At 48.5% G+C, this 19,253-nt stretch overlaps 1 protein-coding gene across 2 annotated transcripts in view; it reads right to left on the bottom strand.

The window, feature by feature from the left end:
- Window positions 1–8,518: 8,518 nt before the first annotated feature.
- Window positions 8,519–19,253, bottom strand: part of SLC15A4 (solute carrier family 15 member 4) — a 492,322-nt gene continuing 481,587 nt past the window's right edge. For both annotated transcript variants that reach the window (XM_069620125.1, XM_069620124.1), the window contains exon 8: window positions 8,519–10,346. In XM_069620125.1, the coding sequence (XP_069476226.1) occupies window positions 10,198–10,346 (149 nt within the window). In that variant the 3' untranslated portion in view covers window positions 8,519–10,197. The remainder of the gene's footprint in view (window positions 10,347–19,253) is intronic.

Genomic DNA, 19,253 nt, shown 5'->3' with positions numbered 1-19,253 from the left:
CGAAAATGTTTTTCAGCAAGTACGCGACCACTCCGATGCAATGTATTTCTTTAACAACCAAACGTTTGCGCACCGCGTTTCTCAATGCTTAGAAACTGACCAGTCGCGAGTGAAGGCTTCCCAGCAGCATGGATAATTCGGCCGCCTGCTCCTCACTTCAGGGGTCCTACTCCTCCCCTCAGGCACCCCTCTGTCGATGATCAAACACAGGGAAACTAGCATCCTGGAAGCATATGAAAGGGACCGCCTCTACACAAAGCTCCCTTCTTAGTGTTCGGTTGGCTCCACAGAGTCCCAGCTCCCACGCCACACCTTCACCAGTCTTCCTGCTGCTGCGGTCGCTCCTTCAAATTGAGGTTTCCCTGCTCCCTCTCATATTGCCAGGCTGGTCTCCTTTTATACACCTGCAGCCCCATGACAGGCTGCAGGTGTGGATGTCCCATCAGCCCTGCTGGACCATAATTACATGCCCGACCTTTACAGCTTTTGGTAGGCATCTTCTTCTTAGTACCAGAGTGGTAAAAAGATGTGCTCTTGGCTGCTCTGTGTTGCCCCTTCTTCGTCCCAGTATTGTCACATGTCAAAAGTGGAGAAAAGATGGAAACTGGCTTTTAACAGCCCATGAAGATGGGGGAAGAGTTGGGTTGGTCCTTACTAGGAAAAGGGGGATACCATGTCTCGCCCAAGGGCACCCCATTCTTTCTCATCCTTCTTCTAGGTTTATCATTTTTCAAAATGGTATTCTGTCCACAGGAAATAGGGTGACAATGTGCCATAAAGGTTTTGGGGGACAAGGGTTCATGATGAAATGGAAAGGGGCAATACTGCGTCTCACCTGAGGATCCTTTCTTTCCATCTCCCAAAAACCGTACACACAGGTGAAAAAAACGACAGCAAATCCAGAATGTAGCAGCAAGACTCCCAAGACTCAAAACCAGAGAGAAGAACAAGTTACTTTCTTACCTGGTAACGTTCTTTTGATGGGATAGTCCGACGAATTATTTCATATCTATGACAGGTAATGTCCACAGCTGTGCTCCTTCAGAAAATCTATGGCGTCTGCGTCCAGCGTCGATGACGTTGATGAGCCGTCCCCGAGGACCTCCTCCGACGGCCGACGTCACCCGATGTGATAAGTAGGACGCACGACGCCCATAGCCTCAGTTATAGTTTTTTCCCAGAACGTGTGCCACCAGTTTTCTGCCAGTCAGACACACAAGGCCTTGCGGAACGCAAGCTGCAATCACAAAAGAAATTCTGCAGCCGGGAAGGCAGGGAGGGAGCGATATGGAATACGTTGTCGGACCATCCCATCGAAAGAACGTTACCAGGTATGAAAGTAACTTGTTCTTCGAGGGGATTGGGCCCTCCGACATATTCCATTTCTATGACAGACTCCCAAAGCAGTACCAAACAAGGAGGTGGGAAAGAATTTAGAATACAAATTAAGCATGCCCAATCAAATTGCGGAATAGAGAACCGCCTTGCCAAAGGCCAGATCTTGCCCTCTGATGGAATCGAGGGAGTAGTGACATACAAAAGTACGTACTGAAGCCCAGGTGGCTGCATCACAGATGTGACAAATAGGAACCTCCCTCTGCAGGGCAGCAGACGCAGCCACTCCCCTGGTAGAATGGGCCCGCAAGCCAGCCGGAGGATCCTTACCCGCCAAGCAGTAACACTCGGAGATAGCTAAAATAATCACACGAGACAGAGTGTTTCGTCACAGCTTGTCCCAAGCGCTTTCCAGCGTAACCACTGAAAAGTTGATCGTCCACTCTGACCCGGGACATGCGCGAAATATAAAAGCTCAACGCTCTCCTAGGATCAAGCCTATGGAGCCTCTCCTCTTCCTTACCAGGATGTGGAGGAGGATAGAACACCGGAAGAACAACCTTCTGGCTCAAATGAAATTCCGAAACCACCTTCGGAAGAAAAGAAGGACAAACTCTAAGGACAACCCTGTCCTTATGAAACACAGTGAAGGGTGGCTTAACTGAAAGAGCCTGTAACTTACTCACTCTGCGAGCGGAAGTAACCGCAACCAAAAATACAGTTTTCAGAGTTAACAGCCTCAAAGGGCAAGCATGTAAAGGCTCAAACGGAGCACCCATGACAACCTTAAGAACAAGGTTCAAATCCCAACCGGGCACCAGAAAAGGTGACAGAGGGAACACATTAGTGAGCCCTTTCAAAAACTGCGAAATTAAAGGAATCCTAAATTAGGAACACTCTTGAGAAGACCACTTAAATATGGACAGCGCCGCCAGGTAACCTTTAATGGTCCCCACTTGCAAGCCCCTGTGGGCCAAAGAAAGCAAAAAAGACAGAACCATGGGAATGTCACATTCAAAAGGATCCACATTCTTAACTCTGCACCAGTCGCAGAACTTTCTCCAACGGCACAGAAACTTTGTTGTTGGCCGCCTGGCCGAGAGCAACACCTCCATCACGTCTTCAGGGAGGTCCCAATCCTTATACCTCAACCTTTCAGAAGCCAAGCGTGAAGGTTGAGGGATCTGACCTCTGGATGGAGAGCCTGACCCCCCTCCCATGAGAGCAGATCGTCTCGGTAGGGAAGACGACGTGGAGGGCAGATGGACAAGTCGAGAAGGTCCGGGTACCACGTCCTCCGGGCCCACGCCGGAGCAATGAGGATCATCCGGGAACCGAACATCCGTAACCTCTGATGTACTTGCGGGATGACGGGGACTGGAGGAAACGCGTACAGCAGTGGGAATGACCACTCCACCACGAACGCGTCTCCTAGGGCTCCTTTTGGAGGAAATTACCGCAAGCAAAACCTTTCGCACTTCCAGTTGACACTGGAGGCGAAGATATCCACTTGAGGGGTCCCCCAAAGGGCGAAGATCTCCAGGAGAATCTCCTCAGCCAGCTCCCACTCGCGAGAGATCGTGCTCTGCCTGCTCAGAGCGTCCGCCGTCTCTTTGTCGTCTCCGGCCAGATGAACAGCCAAGATCGAAACTTCCTGCTGGATGGCCCAGAACTCGAGCTGCATCGCATCCCTGCACAGCGGAAGTGACCCTGCTCCCACCCCCCTTTTTGTTGAGGTAGTGCATGGCCACCGTGTTGTCAGTTAGAATCAGGACACTCTTTCCATGCGCAGTTGGCAGAAAAGCCTTCAGGGCTAGCCTGACGGCCCTCAGCTCCAACAGATTGATTTGGAGTCTGGACTCCGACGGAGACCAACGACTGCTGACTGTCAACTCGTTGGCATGAGCTCCCCATCCCGTGAGGGATGCGTCCGTCACGATCGTCACCTCCGGCCAGGGCAGCCAAAATGGGGCCCCCTTCATCAGATTGCTTTCGACGGCCCACCACAGAAGGTCCTGGGCTACCGAGGGCAGCACCTGAACAGGGTCCGACAGCCTGCCGGAGGACTGAGACCATTGGAGCTTGAGAGCCCACTGCAAAGATCTCATCCGCAGACGAGCCTCTGGCACCAGAAGAATGCAGGATGCCATGAGGCCGAGCAGTCTCAGGAACTCGGACGCTGGGAGATCCTGGGCAAATTGAAACTTGGTCACCATCTGCTGAATGTGAAGAGCCCTCACCTGGGGAGGAAAACACTGCCCCAGGGACGTGTCGAGCACTGTTCCGATGAACTGGAGCCGCTGTGTTGGTGTCAAATGGGACATTTTGAAATTGAGGGAGAAGCCCAGCCTGTGAAGGGAGTGGCAGGTGACGGACAGATGATCCAAGACTTGCTCGGGAGAGCTCCCCATGATCAACCAATCGTCCAGGTAGGGGAAGACGTGAATCCCCCCTTTCCTGAGATGCGCTGCCACCACCACCATGAGCTTGGTGAAAACCCTCGGGGCGGAGGTCAATCCGAACGGCAGGACCCGAAACTGAAAGTGCGAGTCCCCAACCGCCAACCTCAGGAACTTCTTGTGCCTGGGATGAATCGGCACATGGAACTAAGCATCTTTGAGGTCCAGAGACACCAACCGGTCCTGAAGTTGAAGGGCCTGGAGGACTTGAGAAAGAGTCACCATCTTGAACTTGTCCTTCCTGAGGAGTTTGTTCAAACCGCGCAAGTCCATGATGGGTCTCAATCCCCCGTCTTTCTTCGAAATCAAAAAATAAGGGGAATACCATCCCTTGTTCCTCTCCGCTACGGGCACCAGTTCTATGGCGCCATTCTCCAGCAGGGCTTGAATTTCCTGCGCAAGGAGCGGATCCAGACTCTTCAAAGAGAGGTTCCCTGGTGGACTGTCGTGCGGCCTCTGCCGAAAAGGAAGACAGTAGCCGTGGGTTATGATCTCCAGAACCCACACATCCGAAGTAATGGCTTGCCACTCTACAAGATGCTGCACCAGCCTTCCCCCCAACCGGCGAACCATGGGACCTGGCCTCATGACTGAGTGGTAGCGGCTGCAGCGTTGCCTGAGGGCAAAGAGGCAACTGCCCGAGCGGCCTTGGCACCTCGAGTACCTTTGTTTCCACCTCTGGCACTCTTACGATGGCCTCTGACTGCTAGCTCCCCTCGCTTTACTGAAGGATGAGTAATAGCGAAAGGAACCTCCCCTCCATTGCTGTCCCCTAGGACGAAAAGGCGGAGGTTGGCGAACTGCAGCACCCAACGACTTCGCTGCAGCTTTGGAGGTCTGCAACCTCCCAAGGCTCTCATCAGCCTTGCTGCCAAAAAGGTGTTCACCGGCAAAGGGCATGTTGAGGAGCCGGGACTGCACATCAGGAGCGAACCTAGGCTTCCGCAACCACGCAAACCTGCGCATTACGGTGCTCGCCGCCATGGACCGGCTGACACAATCTGCCAAGTCCAAACCCGACGGAACGGCCTCACACATGGCATCCTTGCCATCCTGAACTATAGCAAGGAAACCATCCCGTTCGTCCCCTTCGGGAATATGTTCAGCCGCTAAAGCAACACAGTTCCACAGAGTGTGTGTGAAACGAGACAAGGCACATATGGAGTTGGCCGCCTGAAGCGCCATACCCCCTGAAGAAAACACTTTCTTCGCCCAGCCGTCAAAACGTTTGTCGTCCCTATCCGGAGGGATGGTAGGATACGACGCCTGCTTTGCCGGGGCCGTAGCCGCCTGCACCACCAAACTCTCCGGAGTGGGGTGCCTAGACAAGTAGCAGGGGTCGCTACTGGCTGGATGGTATTTTCGTGACAAAGTTTGCCCACTGCCGGGAGACTCTCCGGAGCAGTCCAAGCCGCCGCCACCCTTCTCTGCATAGCCATATGAAACGGCAGAACCGGGTCAGTGGGGGGACCAAGATCAAGGATGTCCATGAGCTCCTCCTGAACGAACTCCCCTGGGGGAGCACACCAACCCAAGTACTCGGTGACCCGAGACATAAGGCACCGATATGAAGAATCGGCATGAGTGCCAGGCTCTGGCCTACCAAACTCCACCTCCGGAGAGGTGCCCAGTCCAATGGCATCAAGCAGCGACTGCCTCAGGTCAAACTGGCTATGGCCCGAGATAAGCTCATCTGGAACCGGAACTGGAACCAAGCCATCATCAGAGCCTTCATCACCCTCTGAAATGTACTCCAGGCGGGCAGAGGAAGACCCCCGGGCACCAAAGCAGTGCCTGACCTTAGCCAGAGCCTTCCTAGGGGCTAATCCCGTGCCATGGAGCCCCTTCGACACCACCGCCTCGAAAGGCGTCGAGGGCGCCAAACGAGTCGGCGTCGGCGTCGACAGAAAAGGTGTTGACGTCAAGCAAATCAGCGTCGACGTCAGCTGCAGCGCCGCCAGCATCGGCGGCGTCGACACAGACCTCATAGCGTGTCTCTCGACGACCTAGGCACCGATGGCGTCGACGACCCCCTCGGAGGCGGAGCCTCGAGAGAACTCGTCGACTACCTCGGCACCACAGGCATCGACGTCTTCCTCGAAGACGGCACAGGATCACGCGGTGTTGAGCGCGTCGAGGACCGGGACCTGGAACGGGCATGGCGAGAACGGCTACCCTTGTCCGAGCGGGACCTCTCCCGCGAGCCGTGCCGACCACCCGAGCCAGAAGGCGTACGAGCGGTGTCTCTTGACCCCTCTCGGAGGCGCGGACGGACCGGCGCCCTGCGATTCAAGAATCGCTAGCATCTGCTTCCCGAAGGAAGCCCATTCCTCCGGTGTCGCTTGCATGGAGGGATAAGCGACCCGCCGATGGGCGGAGTCCTCGGAAGAGGACGGGAAGGCGACCGATGCCGGCGCTTTCCGGGAATGCCTCGAAGAGGCGGAGGAGTGGCGAGACCGACTCCTGGAAGGAGACCCACTGGACTTCCGACGACGACGCGGAGAGTCGCCCCTCGAGTCATCCGTCGAAAGCCCAGCAGACCTCGACTTCCGGGGCTTAGACACCCGGCCTACCGACAGCTTCTTCTTGCGTTCCCGCAAGGCCTTTGCCGTGAGCGACTGGCAGTCGACACAGTCGTCCGTATCGTGGGCCTCCCCAAGGCACCAGAGGCAGGCGTTGTGCGAGTCCGTGACCGACATCTTGGGCTCACAGTCCCCGCGCTTCTTGAAGCCCGGACGCGGGGTTGAAGACAAAGTAGACATCGCCACGAACAGGTCTTCACAGAAAACCAAACAGGTTCAACAAACCGAGAATTGAAAACAGCAAACTCCAAAGAGACGAGGCGTACCGAGATTCACGAAGCGAACACGTTCGAGAAAAAAACGGAACTGAGGCTATGGGCGTCGTGCGTCCTACTTATCACATCGGGTGACGTCGGCCGTCGGAGGAGGTCCTCGGGGACGGCGCATCGACGCAGGACGCCAAAGATTTTCCGAAGCAGCACAGCTGTGGACATTACCTGTCATAGATATGGAATACGTCGGAGGACCCAATCCCCTTGAACACATTACATAAGCATTAATATCACTACACTCACTACCAGTCAAGAAAAGGGTCTACTTCAAAACGCTCTGCAACCACACACACACTGTAACTGTTTTTTCTGAACTGAAATTACCAACATCCTCCCTCTATTCCCACTAATAATTCACTTACCCTCTTATTTTCAGATCTGCCAGACCATGCAAATGGCAGTGCTGAGCAGTACAAATCCCACTAACATAACCGTCGACTACAACATGATACAGTGTGATCAGAGTATGGCTTTAGGTTTAAATAAGACCAGCCTATATGGTCATTGCTAACAGAAAAGTGGTGGCACTTGTGTGATCATGTACTGGAAACTGAGTGGGTGAGAGGATGCACCATTTGTTGCTGCAGGACAAGACAAGGAGACCTTCAACTGCTGTGCCAAGCCACGAAAGAAATCAGAAAACCAGGGTAGAGTAAGAACCTATGTCAATCGGAAGGGCTTTTAGAAGCCAAACACGTGGCACACAGAGCCTGTAAACAGCTGATCAGTAGAACTGTGAGAAGTAATGGAAAACTTGATTTAAGCAAGCTCACAAAGTTTAAGTTACGCATCTTTCCTCCCATTATTGGACTGGAAGAATACACCGCTGAACATCTGCTTGGATTCTGAAGCTCAGCCTAGAAGAGGTGCCCAACATGGTGCATATGATCTGTGTTGAGCAAGAGCAGTTGGATTTACCCACAGTAACTGCAGCAGAGGACCTTCTGCTGAATTTTCTCCACAGGGATTTTTCATGGGTGGCCAAACCCCACCGTAGCTCATTTTCTGCTCTTTTCCCAATTCCCTCTCCGCCTCCCCCAACCCATATTTCATACCCTCTCCCCACCCCACACTCTACCTGCCTCAAACTTGTCACAGTAAAATATGGTAAAGCAGTCGACTGCAAAAACCGGTTCCTTGACTGTGGTTAGATGGGGGGCTACCGGAAAGTTTACCAGTTTTACAGAGCTTTGAGGCAAACCACTTCCAGCCTGCTCCCTAGCACATTGGAGAGGTTAACAAACTTGGTGGTTTTGTAAACAGTGTGTGAAGGAGTTTGATCATTATCGGACCACGTTAGTCTTGATAACTTTGAAGCAAATGTTATCGCAAGACCACCATTTAATGGAGTTTAGAGTCTGTGGGTGCAATCGTCTAAGGGCTTGATGTTAATAAACCAAGTGCACCAAACACCGCACTATTAGAATACTGGGAAATACCTACAAATGCCAGACAGATTCGGGAAAACCACTCATTACGAGTCGGCAGGCTACCGTCGAACCCGTAACACCGGTTCTACCGCCATGAGCAGTGGAACAGTAACTTCTCATTCCCGTGGAGTCAGATAGGAGTCCACGGGATGGGGACACTGTGGCACCAGCACCGTTGAGAACCGGTGCCGGGTGTTCAGGGATAACACTGCCAGTAGGGACCTGAATTCCCGGCAGGTCTCACAGTTTGGGGGTCCGCAAAGTAAGCCGATAGTTGCTACCGGCACCAGTATTTCCAGACCGCCAAACTTATACTGAGGCCCTATGTATGCAAACCAAGTGAACCAGGAATTCTATTTATTTTCAAAAGCTTGGTCACAGGTTACCCTCTCGTCAAACAAAAACAGAGTGCAAAGAAACAGTAGCAAAGAAACAACACGTTCGTTTCAAAGATTTTATTTGAAAATAAGATCTCCTATTGGTTAACGCCCCTTCTAAAAAGAAAATTCACCAAGTGAATAAATACAGTTTACAAAACAAAAGGTTTCATTTTTCCAAATCACACAATCCTCGAATGTCTTTTTAGCGCGCTCCCAGATCAGTGATGCACTTTGCAAATTTAGACAGAAAAACACATTTGACACATTAATTTATTTCTTCAGCTGATTAAAACATAAGCAACAAAACATATCTTTTAAAAAATGCAGACCGCCAATGAAGCACCCTTTCGATGCCAGTAAACACTTTAAAAGTTGATTAAATCAGTACGTTATTTTACAATATTACTCATTTTTTTAGACCTCATTTTTTTGCAACGTGCTAGACCTCATTTTTTTGCAACGTGCCAAAGTCTGCTTCTAGGTCTCCCCAAGTGGCCTCAGAGGTACCCCAAAGAGTGCCGATGAACCGTGCAGTTTCCTGGGAATTGGCCCCTGAGTCCCGCTCAAAGTGCCATGAACAGACCCCTGATGCAGAAACAGTCGGGGGGGCGGCGCAGGGCCAAATATTGCACGTTATTACTTCAATGTCTTAATGGTGACCGCAGGTGTCCATGGTCATTAAAGAACAAATGTGTTCACATTCAGAGACCTATGGTCTTATCACCCCCCCACACACACAGTGATTCCTTTTGAAAAACTTGCAGAAAATAATTTCAAGTCACCTTAAATTAAAGAAGACTAACATCCTATAGGTATATAAGAACACCATACAATAACAATGAAATAGTTTACATTAAAATAGGTGTATGTGCCTAAAGCCTGCCTCCTCCAATAGTAGCAACTCCCCTTTATAACATGAGCTAAACAGTCTCTCAACTTAAGAACATAGAACTAACACTGCTATAGAAACACTGAGATGAATGTGGGTAATGAAGCGTGTGTGTGAGTGTGTGTGTGCGCGTGTCTGTGTGTGTAGGATGGAGGCACCTGGACACAAGAGGACTCACAAAAAATCAATGTCTAAAGGTTGCTTCAGGTGTACATACAAGGCCAGTGGGCCGCAACAGTTCCACAATGTGGCCCACCTGACCCTCCCTATCTACAGCCATCAATCTCTCCTTTGCCGACACCCACTGCACAATTCGTGCATGTGTGTGCATGCACACAATTTGAGAACTCTGTATGGAGTGGTGTGGTGACTAGAAAGAAATTGTAGACCAACTCACCTCCTAAGAAGGATCTTTGATTGCCTAAAAATATAGACCACGCAAGGAGATCAGTTGGAATCCCAGACTATTTCCAAATGCAAGTAATCTCCGGTACTATCTGTTCCTCAAAGCAATCCAACCGGTTACTCCTGCTTTACAAACTGTATGAATTCAAATTCAGACCTCTCCAACAAGTAGAGGCAGAACATGGTTAGCGGCCGTAGGGTCCTCCAGCATACACTAGACACAGGGATGCGCCCTATGAAGGGCCGTGGCGTGAATCATCACTGCGCAGGTGAGGCAGAGAGCCAGTAAGAAGGGGGTGAGAGGAGCGCAGCTCTACGGGAAAGCGCAGAGCATTAGACCCAGAAAACATGTCTCAAAAATGCACACTGAGACTCTGCTGCCAGTCCTTACTTCACCAATGAAGCATCAGTCTCTGACTGCGTGGATGTGCTTTGGGATTTAGGGTCAGGACCTTCCATTCGGGGAGTGTCTGCTTACTCGGGACTTCTGGCGATCAAATCGAACCGACACGATGAGGAAGAGTACGAGGGTCACCGCCTGAATGCCCGCCAGCAGGAAAAAGTACTTGTTCAGGAAGCAGTGGTTGATGTTACCTGCAGAGAAACCAAGAGGAGACACCAGTATAAATGGGGGTGTAATCAAGAAAGTTCCATCCATCTCAAGGCAGCCCTGTAAAGCGAGAAGACATGCTGGTTTCAGACCGGCGAAACCGTCAAGCACACATCATGCTCAATACAGCCAGCATGACCAACAAAGCAGACGCATCCAAACAGCACTCAACCCCAGAGATATACTCACCCTCTGGAGGCCACTGGACCACCAGAAGGCAGGACATTGCCAGACTGGAAAAGAACTGCCAAGTTAGCAATGCAGATAAGCGTGGCTCCGGCCATCCTACACTTCAGGAAGTTCTGGAAGGCCCTACTCTTCAACGAACATCTCCAATCACTCGAGGGAATCCTACTTCTCGCACTCCGGAACTCCCTCCTCCACGGTTACCCCCATATACACCGCTCCGTTTGCACTTTAGTGTGGTCTTGAGTAGGTCTGGGATTTATAAACAACTGCGACCTCATCTGTACCGCCCCTCTGCGCCACAGCTAAAGGATATCAGAGGCACTAAATAAGTATCAAATCAAGCCCTCCCCCATCGGACCTTGCTAATACCATAGTGCCCAGCCCTGCTTTAGAGAGGAGCAGATACAGGCCCTACCAGCTGAGCGCATTGGGAGATGGGCCTTGGATGCCGCTCCTCTTCCTCGAGGTTGCTTCCTCGAAGGACACCCAGGCCTGTTCAAGAGTGTGCCCTGAATGCTGGGAGGTTAAGTTTCCATTAGTAAATGCATTCAGAGTATTGCTACCCGTGCAAGGAACAATAGCTCATGGCAGGCTTCCAGCGCGCCGCCACTGGAGTACCTGGGCCAGGGCCATAACTAAACTTATTATAAGAGGAGGCGGAGAAAAGAGATCACTCAGAAAAACGACCTTCCTACAAGCTGTGTAGACTCCATGCAGGAAAGCAAAGCTGCTATTAGATGAATTTATTATATTTAAAAAACTCAGTTCCTCACCACCACACATTTAAAACATAGCATACATTTGGAAGCCATTTACCGTGCAGGATAGCATTTAAAAAGTAGTCATTTCTTTTCATGCTGTGTCATCATAGGAATGTATATGTTTAGGCCTCAGGATCTCGAGGGGATAGGTCACGGCCAACACGCTCGTCTTGGAAGCAAGACTGACGCAAAGCACCACAGGTTCGATCCCCGGATCAGCGCTTAGAAACCTCTGGGTAATAAGCGCGTTATAAATAACCAATCCTCATCATCTATCGGGACAAATGCAGAAATAAAATTCTGGAAAAAGATTGGGGGGGGGAAAAGGGAGCTGAGAAGCCAGTGTCTCTTTGTGGAGCTGTGCAGACTGGCACATGCCTGGAGAGAAAGCAATATTACGACGAAGAAAAGGTTGGGGAATTTATCAATGCATGTTCGCATGTGTATCGTCATGCTAATACCGCTTTGACACGAGGGGCGCTGGGTCAATGCGATTCTTTGCAGAAATCACAACTTTTGTATTTTTTTGTTTTTAAAACGCTTATAAACATGTGTTATCCGAGAGTGCGAGACATCACAAGGGCAGTCAGTGGATTTTGCTTTGGTTTGATGGCTTGGCCTGACTTCTACCAGAAGTGTCGCAGAAGGAGAAACAGCGCAAGTAGCGGAGGCAAGCTCGTGACAGGCTCTCGTGACAGGCTACCCCCTCTACACGTGCACAAGGGTTGCATTGATGAGGCCAAGTCGGGTATTGCGAGGGCGATGCAGTGGCGCATGGGAAGGGGGCATCCAGAGATATGATGTACAGATTAGCAATTTACATACGGTTATTTCTCAAACGGGTAGGACAGGTGCAGGGGGGGCACGGGGGGGGGGGGGTCAGAAGGCACACATGAACGTGATGAACAGGTTTGGCAATGCGCAATTGCACTAGTACAATTTTAGAGATTTAATTATTTATTTTATGCAATTGTTTATTTTCTTGTAATGTGCTAAAAACCTGAGAAAGACCTCGGAGCAGATAAGAAGAAGAAACAAGAGTCCATCCCTCCATAGCGGGAACAAGCACCAAACCAGGCAAGCAGATCATTCAAAGAGCACAAGAAACAAGAGTCCATCCCTCCATAGCGGGAACAAGCACCAAACCAGGCGAGCAGATCATTCAAAGAGCACAAGAAACAAGAGTCCATCCCTCCATAGTCGGAACAAGCACCAAACCAGGCGAGCAGATCATTCAAAGAGCACAAGAAACAAGAGTCCATCCCTCCATAGTGGGAACAAGCACCAAACCAGGCGAGCAGATCATTCAAAGAGCACAAGAAACAAGAGTCCATCCCTCCATAGTGGGAACAAGCACCAAACCAGGCGAGCATATCATTCAAAGAGCACAAGAAACAAGAGTCCATCCCTCCATAGCGGGAACAAGCATCAAACCAGGCGAGCATATCATTCAAAGAGCACAAGAAACAAGAGTCCATCCCTCCATAGTAGGAACAAGCACCAAACCAGGCGAGCAGATCATTCAAAGAGCACAAGAAACAAGAGTCCATCCCTCCATAGTGGGAACAAGCACCAAACCAGGCGAGCAGATCATTCAAAGAGCACAAGAAACAAGAGTCCATCCCTCCATAGTGGGAACAAGCACCAAACCAGGCGAGCATATCATTCAAAGAGCACAAGAAACAAGAGTCCATCCCTCCATAGCGGGAACAAGCATCAAACGAGGCACAAGCATCAAACCAGGCGAGCATATCAAATCCCCAAGTTCAATAATCCTTCTGTTTAGAATCGCACACGTCGGCTTCTAAATAGAAGGATTATTAAACTTGGGGATTTGACCCCACTATTACGTACCTGACAACAGTCATATGGATTTTTCAAGTTATCCACGGCCCTGATTTGAGGAAGGCTCTGGCGAGCCGAAACACGTGTAATCAATTTAAGAGAGGGCAATTCTTTGTTTGATTGTTCGTTAAAATCAAACCTAATGGCGCTGAGTCCTGGAGGTCTCAATTTTTACAACAAAGGACTTAATTTTCTTAAAAGTCAGAGCTAATAACTATAAAAACGAATGGTGGCCATAGACATGGTGGTGTAAAGAGTGACACCAAGGGATTTCGCATTGCGCAAGGCCTGGCTAGAACAAACCTCAACAGTGAAGGAATCGTACCTTTCCCCAAAAGATCTCGCCCTAATTGCAGTTGCAAGTAAAAGTCATTCCGTTTTTCCTCCTGGAGACGCATGCCATTAGCATTCATCCACATCTGTACCTTCGAAAAGACCTGGTTCAGTGCTGTGGAGTCAGTTTCATAGTTGCCTGACAATCCCATTAACATCTGGGCGCCATATGGAAAATTCTCAAACGCCACATCAGGATCCAAAAGATCATCAAGTGGTTTCATTAAGATATTAAAAAGCAGTGATGCCGTAGTGGAGCCCTGAGGAACACCACAATCATGAGGAAGTTTGGGAGAGGAAATCTGTCCAAGCACCACCCAGGCTGCTCAATCCTTCAGAAAGGCAATTATCCATCTAGAAGCTTCAGGACTAAACATGCCGACCTTGATTAATCAGTCACCCATGATCTCAAAGTCTACAAGATCAAAGGCAGCCGACCGGTCAAGAAAAACAAGATGACCTGCCTTGGCATGATCGAACAGCTGAAGAATTGCCGACTGAAGATCAAGCTCGGCGGTTTCAGTTCCTTGAGACTTCCAGTAAGCAGACTGGTGTAACCCCAAAATGTTGTGTCCATCAATATAACCCTGCATTTGCTTGCATGCCAAATAATCAGGAAGCTTAAGAAAAAAAAATTGGATTAGTGATCGTCCTATAATTGACCCAATCAGTTGCATCCAAAAAAGCATTTTTTTCTGAAGTGGCGTTAAGCAACCATATTTAAGCAAAGTGGGAAGAAAGTTGTTCCTAAAAGAAGAGTTGGCAAAAGCACACCGCATTGTAGTAAAGGGAGGGGCACATTCCTTAATTCAAAAAGCTGGACAAAAATGTGCAGAGCAGGTGGTAGGTTTCAGAATCTCCAGGGCTTCTGCAACCTCGTGTTCATTAACTTCTCTAAAATGAAATGAAAGAGGAGCAGTGTCTGCACTTTCAAAAATAGAAGATGACTCTAGAAACAAGTGTCAACATTGCATTTATTCTGAAGTGCCATGAAGTTGGTCTTCAATGCAAGAACACCACCCAGTACTCAGGCAAGTTATTATTGGAAAGAAGTGTCTCAAGTTCACGCAGCACAGAGAACTGTTCACAACTGTTCTTTGCCTGCACAATGCACATAAAGTACATTCTTTTGCCATTTAAGATGCCTTTCCATGTTCAGCTTTCCGCTTAATTGTCCTGAGACTATTCAAATATTCAGTGAACCAAGCTTTTTGCAGTGTACGTGGACGCCCTTTCCTTGTGACCAAAGGGGAAGGAACGCCCAGTGCAGTAGATAACTGTGTATAAACAGCATTGAGAACAAAATCAGGCCTTGAGTCTTCTTTAAAACCAACATTAAGATCTGTAAGAAAAGGCACAATGGCGAAGATGTTTCTTAAATCACGACTGCGCATAAACGTGCGGTTAGACTTGGTTGTAGTCAGAGAGCCCACTCGAATATCAAATGTAAGCAAAGAATGATCAAACCAAGAACAAGGTTGAATTCCTACAACAGATATTGGACATGTCTGTGTTTATGTACTGTCCACCCAATAGCCCTACTCATGCACTCGGCATGCTTCTCCTCACCTTCCCACAGCCTGGCACTCTTTCAGGCCAGCTTCATGGGGCACTTTCACCTTTTAGCTTTCCTGCCCCTCACTTCATGTAAAAAAATGATAAGTTACTCACCGTAGTGACTAATGTACTCCCAAGTCCATTGTCCTCTTTCCTCCATATTGTATGGACGTCCCTCACTACAGACGGGAACGGAACCTTTTTCATTGAAAAAGCGTCTTTCCCCTTTAAAATGAATTGGGGCGTGGCCCTGGGAGCATGCGCTCCCCTGATTACGCCCACTGGTGCCACACCTCAGTCGCGTCAGCTATATTGCATTTGCCTAATAGCACTGCCTTTTAGGGGGATGGTAGGACGTATGAGGAGCAGGGACAATGGACTAGAGGTACGTTAGTCATTACATTAAGCAACTTATAATTAATCCTACGTCCCGTCTCCTTTTCCTCGCTACTGTATGGGTGATTACCACTGATTTAAGCCCCTGGGAAGAGAGACGCTACATACCTTACATTTTTTAGGACCGCTTGGCCAAAGGCTGTGTATGATCTCGCACTGGTGTTGAAGCAATAATGTTTGCAGAAGGCTGCGAGGGTAGCCCAAGTGGCCGCTCTGCTGTTAGTTTGCTATGGCACGTGTCTTTGGAAGGCCACTGCTGTTGCCTTGGCTCTGACCGCAGGAGCATGCACGTAGGCTGGTAACCTCATGCGCTGCCCTTCATAGGCTTCGTGAATGGTCATAACCATCCACCGAGCTATCAAGGCTTTTGAAGCCCGACACCCTTGTTTTGATCCGCCGAAGGTGATAAACAATGCATCCAACTTGCGGAGGCCATTTGTCCTGTCCAGGTAGAATCTCAGTGCTCTCCTGACATCAAGACAAGGCAACACTGTGGGATGTTTTCACCCACGCATCCAAGGACTACAACATCGCTGGCAGCAGAAACATTTGAGTGGCCACCGGAAAGCAGGCTGCTAGCCAGAAATCACAAAAATGCACAGTAAAAATCTGAACAATAGGCTGCCACCCACTTTTGCCATGTCGGTGAACACAGGAGATCACTGCCTAGAACCACCATTGGGCTACACACACAGTAGCCTGAAACCATTTGGGAACAGCAATAACCAATTGCCAAAAGCAACCCAGAGCTGTTCAGAAATTCATTTTCTTGATCGTCAAAATTGCTAAAATCATGGCTCACAAAACCACCAAAAGGATACAACTTCTTGTTGGGTGTTCTACATTACTCTACTGAAAGGATCCACATCAATACAATATCAGCAAGAATCATATGCTATCAAAGTAAAATCCCCTTTTAAAGATAGACAGCCGTCAAAAATGGGTGCAATACTGGTGCTTGCCACTGACCGGCGCTGGTGATCTAAATTCTGACAGGACACCTGTATTTCAGAAGCTAAACAGTAACCTGAGTTAGCTGAGACTTCAAAAGACTTGCTTGTCTATGAGAACTCTTAACACCTAGTCTTCTCAGCAACAGCACACAAAATCATATGGTCCTGTTGATTAAGAGGGAGGAGAGGTTCCCTGCAGCCTGGAGAAAGGAACAATGGGGGCCTTCAGATGAAGAGGATATGCTGATTTGAGGTGTAACTGTCAACAGTGCTCTGGCAGGAAGGCAAGAGGTGTGACCTTCTGACTCACCAAGCTTCTAGGGGCGGACCAGACTGAGATGTGAATTCCATTGAGAGCAAATGTATGTTTTATTAAATTGCTTATAAAATATTGTATCAAGCTGACAAAAATGTACAATTTGGGGATTCTTAATATGAAAAATGCACTCACGGTTTAAGACTAAGCTGGACGCTGTGGGATGTTCTGAGGCCAAGCCCCGTAATTATTAATATTGTCACTGCTGTGTTTATGCTAGAAAAATGAAAACTTACTGTAATATGCGCAGAGAGGGTGTGTACCTCTGTGTAAGGTTTGGTGTGAACCCAATATTGCGAAACCCACGAAAATCGCGAATAAGTTGTAATTTCTGAACCCAAGCTCTTAGACAGATCAGGGTTAAACAGAGACCTGTCTTAATTAATCTGTGATGTGTACATGTAATTTCAACAACTTGTGTATCTGGGAAGCATGTCTGGCTATGAAAAATTGTTTTCTAATTAAATGCAAGGGGGAGTATTCTTTCCGTCAGCCATAAAGACGATACCTGATGACTCCTTCTGACTCACTACTCCGTTCTCCAGTCAGAGGACAGTAAATCCTTTACCCTATCAAATCCTCAGAGGTTTGGGCATAGAAAGTCAGCCTTCCCACCCACTTTCAAAAGACATAAAAAGAGACTGCTGAGACACAGATAGGGATTCATTTTCCACTCTTCAATCGATTTCTTGCGCAGCAACTTGCCAGAAGACTCCAGATCCAGACAAAGACTCCAGAGACTCCAGATAGATCCGGAGACCAGACTCTAGAACCCAGCTCTAGAACCTTAAGCAGGGGCCAAACCCAAAAGCTGAACTGTTTTCAGTGGCCCCAGAATCCAGCAACCTAACTAAACTATTCAACAGCCGGGCGAGCTGTTTTGCTTCTGGCTAGAACTCTGTGCCAGAACCAGACCCAGAGAGCAGTCCTGTATCCAGACCGACCAGACCAGACCGCTGTGCAGTGCCGATAGCAGACCAGAGAGCGCGCTGTGAGTAGAACCAGTGCCTGACCGTCCGGTGGCGAGTGTGCAGTCCCAGGCCCATTCCAGTCCAAAACTAGGAGCGAGTATCCAGTCTAAGAACTGTACAAGACCAATCTATTAGTCTAAAATAATATTTAAACCATTTCAACCTGACCAGACTTGCATAGAAATAGTGTGTCCATTCTGTGATTTCAAAGCTGTAAAAGTGTCATCTGTCATCCTGAAATCTTGACTTCATTTCTGAAACTCTACCTCCACAAAAACATCCATATCTTTTGAACCGCGAGATTTAACAGTCATTTTAATGCTAAGATCCTCAGCTTTCCAACAAACCCAAAACGACATTCCAACTCCTTATAGTTTTTCCGTAATCGCGCTTTACGCACTCGGAAAAAGTGCAGCGAATTGCAATTTGGCTCAATTTCACCACTTGTAAAAATAGCTGCTTCTTGCTTTCCACTGCTGGAATTCGTTTTAAACCTGATAATCACTCATGAATCATTGCTAGTGTTGACCTGTCCCAATTCAAAGTCACTATCACCTACCAATTTCCTTTAGTGAATTAAAATAATTTTAGCATAATTTTCACCTAATTGCAATCACATTTAAAAGTATTTTTGCCTATTTAAAAACATACCGGTTTTCTCTAAGCTTGCTTGTTTCATTTTTCCAATAAACCTTTTAATTTGCAAAAGAAACCTACTTCTTGGCTCAGTGAGGTCAGGGGGATTAAAAGAGAGGGGCGTTATATAAGGGTTCATCATCCAGATTTAAGAACTTGACATAAAAATATATAAATAAGGGCTTCCATTGGGCATCCCAGACTAGGCATTGACTTAGTTGGATGCTGGATTGAAGTCACTTACAGAGTGGGGGCTTGTAACGGGATGTCTACCACTTGTGAAGCTTAATACAGTGTGCTAACTGATAGGATACATAAATCCTGTTGGATCAACACGCTGCGTTACGCTGTAAAAGCACCCCTCAAAAAAAGGAACACTCTCAAGAAACGGTCTGTTTTGCAAAATAAAATACAAACTTCTGTAAGCCAGGAAGGAAATCAATTTCCAGAATGACGACATATGGTAGATATCAAAATAGCCAGAGAGCACCTCTTACATAAGCTATTTGTGAGAGGCGAATGGACGGAACAGGATCAGAAGGTGTGGGTGCAGGCAATCACACAACAGGTCACTGCAACTGAGTTAGATATCTGGAGAGATCAGGGCCCCTTACACGTGGACCTGAGTGAACTATATATGGCCCCTAAAGCCAAGGATGAGCACGACACGATTGTCAGGATAGCAGCATATTTATATTTATATATGGGGGCCATACAGGACAAATGTGCTGAAAGCCAAGATCTGGCAAATAGGCAACTGATGGCATTAGAGAAGGCCCAATCTGACCTGGACTCTTCTGAGCAGAGGCTGCACAGGAGCCAGGAGTCAGAAAATGATAGTAGATAGTATATCATTAAAATAAAAGAGGACATGGATATCTTGCAACAGGAAAAGGCAGACCAGGATACCAGATTTTTGGCCTTGCAGAAGGAG

The sequence above is a fragment of the Ambystoma mexicanum genome, chromosome 10 (assembly GCF_040938575.1).
Source record: "Ambystoma mexicanum isolate Mex_15411 chromosome 10, UKY_AmexF1_1, whole genome shotgun sequence".
In the NCBI taxonomy this organism is placed as follows: domain Eukaryota; kingdom Metazoa; phylum Chordata; class Amphibia; order Caudata; family Ambystomatidae; genus Ambystoma; species Ambystoma mexicanum.
This window is presented reverse-complemented; position numbering and strand designations above follow the sequence as displayed.